Source organism: Barbus barbus (genome assembly GCF_936440315.1).
Source record: "Barbus barbus genome assembly, chromosome: 25".
NCBI lineage: Eukaryota > Metazoa > Chordata > Actinopteri > Cypriniformes > Cyprinidae > Barbus > Barbus barbus.
In genome coordinates this window covers 19,579,015-19,585,378 of record NC_136753.1, presented here as the reverse complement: position 1 = coordinate 19,585,378, position 6,364 = coordinate 19,579,015, and the positions used below count along the sequence as shown (strand labels likewise).

Genomic DNA, 6,364 nt, shown 5'->3' with positions numbered 1-6,364 from the left:
AAGGTTTCATTTTCAAACCCTTGAAGACTTGCAGCTCTGATATATAACACAGGGATCAAATTATAGCAATTAATTTGTATTATCACAAGATTGTCTAAAGGGGGTATCATTATCTATGAGAGCCTTTGATCAGAGTAGAAGTTTACCAACAACCAGTCAGCCTCGTACATTCTGACCACGTGTAAGCAACTCTTGCAGTAAAATAAACTGACTGTATGATGTTATTACCATAGTATTGCAGATATAGATGATTATTATAAAAATAATGAAACTTCACATTTGAAAAAAGAAAATGTAAAATCTATAGATAGGCTATGTAGAAAATAGGAAGACTGATAAATTATTTCATGTTAGCGAAATAGCTAACGATTCAGTAAACAAGTAAAACAGAGTAAAAGTAAAATAAAGGGTGTCGTTGTTTTTGTTAAAGGGTTAATTCACCCAAAAATGAAAATTCTGTCATTAATTACTCACCCTCATGTCGTTCCAAACCCATAAGACCTTCGTTCATCTTCGAAACACAAATTAAGATATTTTTGATGGAATCTGAGAGCTCTCTGACCCTCCATGGACAGTAAGAATATTACCACGATCAACGCACAGAAACATAGCAAGGACATTGGGAAACCGAAACCATGGTTCAATCATACTTTTACAAAGCTACGAGAATACTTTTTGTGTGCAAAGAAAACAATCATAACATAGTTTATTCAACAATTCTTCTCCCCGAGTTACCGTCATCTCCCATTTTGGAGAGTACCCCAGAACGTAATCAAGGTAATCAGTGTTGTGTACGTTCAGTAGACAGCGCGTGCATGCTAAAAAAAAAAAAAATGTTGATTACATTGATTACGTATAGACATTTTTGGGTGAACTAACCCTTTAAAAACTGTACAATAACATGTAGCCTACAGTAGCCTATTTCAATGTCTGTTACAATTGCTTGAAATATTTATATTTAATTATGAAAACATCTTAGAGCAGTCATTTTGGATTTAGTTTGAAGCTGTAATGGTCAGTTTCAAGGGCAGACATCAACACATTATCTAGTCTGCATAGAGCACTGACCAATGTACAACTAAATATCTAAAAGTCTACAGCTAAAATTGCTGCCTCACTTGTTACCTCCTCCCATCCTAGTTACCACTTTTCTAAGCGCTTCCTTTTAGGCAAAACGTTTAGGTCAATTAGATAAAAAAAAAACTCCAGCTGTGTAGCTAATCAGGGCCCGTATTTATCAAGCCTCTAAGAATTACTCTCAAGAACACTGCTAAGAATTGACTTAAGACTAAAATTCTTGGCTTGCGTTTAAAATTTAGTTATCAGTCCTCTCAGTCGTAATTTAAGCAAAGTGTAGGACTAAATCTTAAGTGTCAGTCCTAGGGATGATTCACGACACTTTCTGTGCCACAAACGGGATTTTGGATGACAACATACACATGGACCAATCATTGAATAGATTTCCTTATTTAAGAATATTCTCAGATAAATTCCCATTGAATGGTTAAATTCCTAATAGGAGTTTACATTCAACACACATTTAACACTAAAGACTTTTCAAGAGAATACATCGTGGCAAGGAAATGAAGCGTCGTTACAAGCCCCTACTGGCAACTCCTACACTTGAGAGAACTCTCGAGCTGTCTTAAATAACTGGGAGTGTAAGAGTGATTCTTAGCTTTAAGAAATTTGATAACTTGCTTTTATACTTAAGTTTGAAAGGAGTAAATTTCAAGATTTCTCAGCACTTAAGACTAAAATGGCACTTTGAGAAGCTTGATAATTATTGTTTTGTTTTTGCACCATCCCTAATTTGATCAATTACATCTTTCAAAGAAATATCATACACATTTATTTATCTGGTGTGTTAAAAGAAGCCAACTAGTTAAATGTCTGGCCAATGCTAAAAAAAAATATTGTTAACAAAGACAAGGGACAAGGGAAGACACAGTAGACTATCTATGTTAGTAGACAGTGATTTTAGTGACAATAAATGCAAAGAATGATTCCAAGACATCATCTAGAGAGATCTGATGCTGTCTAATGGGAATGATCACTTATTATTTTAATGAACTGGACTTTTGCCCAAACAGTTTTGATGAATATGTAGCTTTCAGTATTCCAGACTGTAAGAAGTTTCTATGCTCACAGTGTTCCTTCAAATAAAGGCCCCAGGCAAATATGCAAATTCACCTGTCAAAGCCAATCACATTGTAGTGTCAATGTCCTTCAGTGCTCCAAAAAAAAAAAAAAAAAAAAACTGATATATGATAAAAAATAATTGACTTTATCGAGGTTAAATAGCATGGGTAGTTAACTTTTTATGTAGTTATAGTTTAAACAAGATAATCTTGTTCTGTTCTGTTGATCAATTATTTTTATAAGTATTAATGCAAAAATATTGAACTGATATACAGTATATAGTTTGATTACAAACAAAGATAAGATAAGGTCTCACATCATTGGTGTAGGAATATAAAGCATTTAAAAAGGAAATAAACACAGGTTTGGATTCGCTTTTGTGGAAGCAGCAGTGGCAACACTGGTTAGACAGGTGTTACAGACAAAATGCTTTAGGATTATGACATTGTACAACCAACAGCACATGACAGACTCAAACATTTACATTGAATAGTTAATCTAGTCTCAATCTGTAAGCCCTTCATCATTCTTATTCAAACATCATTCACAGCTGAAGTTCTGTGGGTAGTGGAGTTTTTCAGGGTGTTTTTTTTCTTACACATGACTTCGTTGATATCTGTGTACATAAGAGATTCCAAACAAAGTATTTACATTAAATAATTTTAAACAGCCATTTTTAATCTCTTAACTGCAATTTGATATTAATTTCATATCAAGATATTTTAAATTTAACAACATATATACTCACGAATCTGGCATGCCTCTTGCATGGTTCATGTTTGGGTGTCTAGAGAGAATATTCTCATCCTCATCCTCAGGAACCTAAAAATAAACACCACAAATCCTATTTGCCCCCATTTATAAACCAAGTAGTCTTTTGACATAGAAATCCTCAAATCTATCAGTTCTATTTCATTTAGTACCATGTAGTTAATCTAAAAACACTTTTCTTACCTCCCAGTAAACTTCATCATCAAAGCAGTTGGCGTCTGCTGGGTCTCCCCAGATTGGCAGCTTTAATATCCCACCTGGAAAATTACACAACATAAAATACCTGCTGTAATGCATATTTATAAAAACACCTAAGTAGTTTACCCGTTAAACTTAATTTGAACTCACCAACCAAAGCTCCACCTACAAGGCCAAATGCCATTGCTACAAAAATACCAGCTGCCTGGTAACCACCCTGAATGTTGACTGTCCTGTTAGCAACGGCCCCCTTAAAGTCGAAAGTGTTAACCAACCTGAACAGAAACCATGGTATGACACGTCATGCGATAGTTTGCTTTCATTTTATTTACCGCAACAGTACAAACGGAAGCCAACTGTGACAGTGTGTGTGTGTGTGTGTGTGTGTGTGTGTATATATATATATATATATATATATATATTTACCCTTCTTGTCCATAAACTGATTCACTGGCCGAAGCTGCAGTAATTGCTCCAACGATACCACCTATAACTCCAGGCATTGCATGCAGGTTATGTATTCCACAAGTGTCTTGTATCTTGAGAGTTTTTTCCATAAAAGGCTAATAAGGAGAAAAAAAGAAAGAAATTGATTTTGGTTACAAAAATGCTTATACAATCTTCAATTTAGACTTCAAATAAGTTTGGACAGTTGAAAAAAAAGTATGACAATTAACAGGGCATTATAAAGTACATTTAAAACCGTTTCACGTATATTATAAATAAATAATATGCTTATTGTACTTCAATATGTTATTTGGAACATTTTCAGTACTATAAAACACAGAAACTCACAGTCAGAAAGAGATATCCAAGTGTGGAAACAATGCTTGCGCAGAATCCCACTATCAGAGAGCCGTAAGGGGTAATCACAAACTCTGAAGCTGTTCCCATTGCAACACCACCAGCCAAGGTGGCATTCTGAATATGTACCTAAATAATGTCAAGAAATTCTAAGGGTTATATTATGAATGAAAAATTAAAGATCATCTCAGGTTTTCACCAGAGATTTGGTTACCATGTCAAGCTTTCCATGTTTCTGTGAGATACTTGAAATGGCAAAGGTAGTGAGAACTGAGGAAGCCAGTGCAAGGTAGGTATTTATAACAGCTCTGTGCTGGCCATCTCCATGATCTGCAATAGCAGAATTAAAACTGGGCCAGTACATCCAAAGAAAGAGAGTGCCTGTTAAAGAAAGATGGACAAAAATTAGGAATAATTCTTAGGAATTAGGAATAATTCTCTAATTTTGATGACCTATACAACAGGAAAAGGCCCCTGAAGCGAAGGGAACTTTTGATCTTATTTTATTCCAAAACACGAAATTAGCAACAAACAGCAACCCAGCACTTTTCGTCATTGCCAAAAGGGTGAAATTGGATTCAAACTCTAAATTAATATATTTTTTAAAACGTTGCACATGTACCTATTGAGATTTTTTATGTGGTTTGACTGACAGAGAGGGAAAATGCAGAATGCCTTCACTGTAGTAAATTATATTACATAAATGGGGGTTTATCTTACAGTAGGTAAGAGGTTTTGAAATGCCAAAATATGATTAAATAGACAATTACACTAAACTGTTATAAATTTAGTGATTAATAACTACTGGTTTAAATACATATGTATTTAAATGTTGCTTAAAATACCTTGAAAAATCAACAGCACCTGTAGAGCCCTTTAAATTTACATTTACTTTTTCCATTATCAATTTCAACAACAATAATCTAGCTGATAGAGATGTTCTTTCACTACTCACCAATCATTGCAAACACGTCAGAGTGGTAAACAGATCCTTGTAAATGCTTGCTTTGCGATAGCATTGGTCGATATAAGACCCAAGATATGGCCAAACCATAATATGCTCCAAAAGTGTGGATGACCATGGAACCACCAGGATCTTTTGCCTATGCAAGTATGAAATAATAAAAAATGACAAATTCCTTCTCTTATGTTGGTAATAAGACAATAAGTGGATTTACTGTAAACTTACATGTAGGAGTTCAAGAATGATATACTCCTCAACAGCAAACAGGGTGACTCCAAACAGAGTAAGAACCATCAGCTGCACTGGGCTGACTTTTCCAAGGCAAGCGCCATATGCAATGAGACAGCCGGCCACACAGAAATCTGCATTAATGAGGCTGAATTGAAAATTATAGTTAAATTCTACATATACAGATTAAAGGTGTGTATGTTAATCATTGCTTCAAAAATGGAACATGGAATGTTTGGTGTCCTGTAGAAAGCATGTCAGTCAAGTGACGTTATAGGGTAAAGGAGGCCTAAACATGAAGGTGAACATATAATTGATGTTTCATAATGACAAGAAGTAGAATACAAAAAAAATAAATTACTTCTCAACCCCGATTTTTATCTTCCCGTCATTTGCATCAAGGTAATGAAACCAGCCTTGCATCAGCAGAGCCCATTGAATTCCAAAAGCTGCGATGAGAAAATTGAAGCCAACTCCACCAAAACTATAACGCTTCAGAAAGGTCATTAGAAATCCAAAACCAACAAAGATCATCACATGCACATCCTGAAAACCTACAGAAAAAAGAAAGCAGAGAAAATTAGTGCATCAAAATGTATAATTAAACAATGCAATAGCAGTAAATATAGAATATTGCAGCAAAACATTCTGGTATATTAGTTACTTACTTGGATATCTATAGTAAAAGTCATTCTCTAAATTTGTGGTAATATTTTTCCTTCTTCTGTGTTCGATCCAGCGAGTGTCAGACTCCTCATTATAACGGATGAACACACCAAACAGGATAATCATTGCAATCTGCCAGACAAAGCAGACTGCTGGGAGACTGATTCGAATATTGGTGTTTTTGGCCATTTTAATTCTTGCAGATTTTCCTGAAGAGAAGTTCTGGAGATGACAGCCAACTTCCTTTCTTCGTAATTTGGTCGGTTGCTTTCAATAGGAACTTTTGCCACTCCCAAGGACTCACCTTTTGTCATAAAGTTTTTATAGTGCGGTTTGGAGGTGTGTCATTACATCATGAAGCAGCACCTCCTACAAAGACATACAGTACACACTCACATACTTATGACACAAAGATACTTAAGGAAAGACTGTATCTGGGTTCTTATGTAATGATTATGTATTGTGGTGACTTTGCTACAAAATAAGCAAGCACATTGCAAAGTCATATGCACACACACACACACACACACTCACTCACTCACAATGTATTTAGGGTTTTTATATATATAGTTAAGTGATTTGACAATAGAA

The 6,364-nt window shown here is 34.9% G+C and overlaps 1 protein-coding gene across 1 annotated transcript; it reads right to left on the bottom strand.

The window, feature by feature from the left end:
- Positions 1–945: 945 nt before the first annotated feature.
- LOC306844658 (ammonium transporter Rh type C 1-like) lies at positions 946–6,067 on the bottom strand. Its single transcript, XM_079376956.1, has 11 exons — positions 5,776–6,067; positions 5,469–5,661; positions 5,105–5,255; positions 4,871–5,018; positions 4,130–4,296; positions 3,907–4,044; positions 3,538–3,674; positions 3,262–3,386; positions 3,097–3,170; positions 2,891–2,964; positions 946–2,758 (listed from the first exon to the last, which is right to left on the bottom strand). The coding sequence occupies exons 1-11, from the start codon at positions 5,960–5,962 to the stop codon at positions 2,737–2,739; spliced, it is 1,416 nt and encodes a 471-aa protein (XP_079233082.1). The 5' UTR covers positions 5,963–6,067; the 3' UTR covers positions 946–2,736.
- Positions 6,068–6,364: the final 297 nt, after the last annotated feature.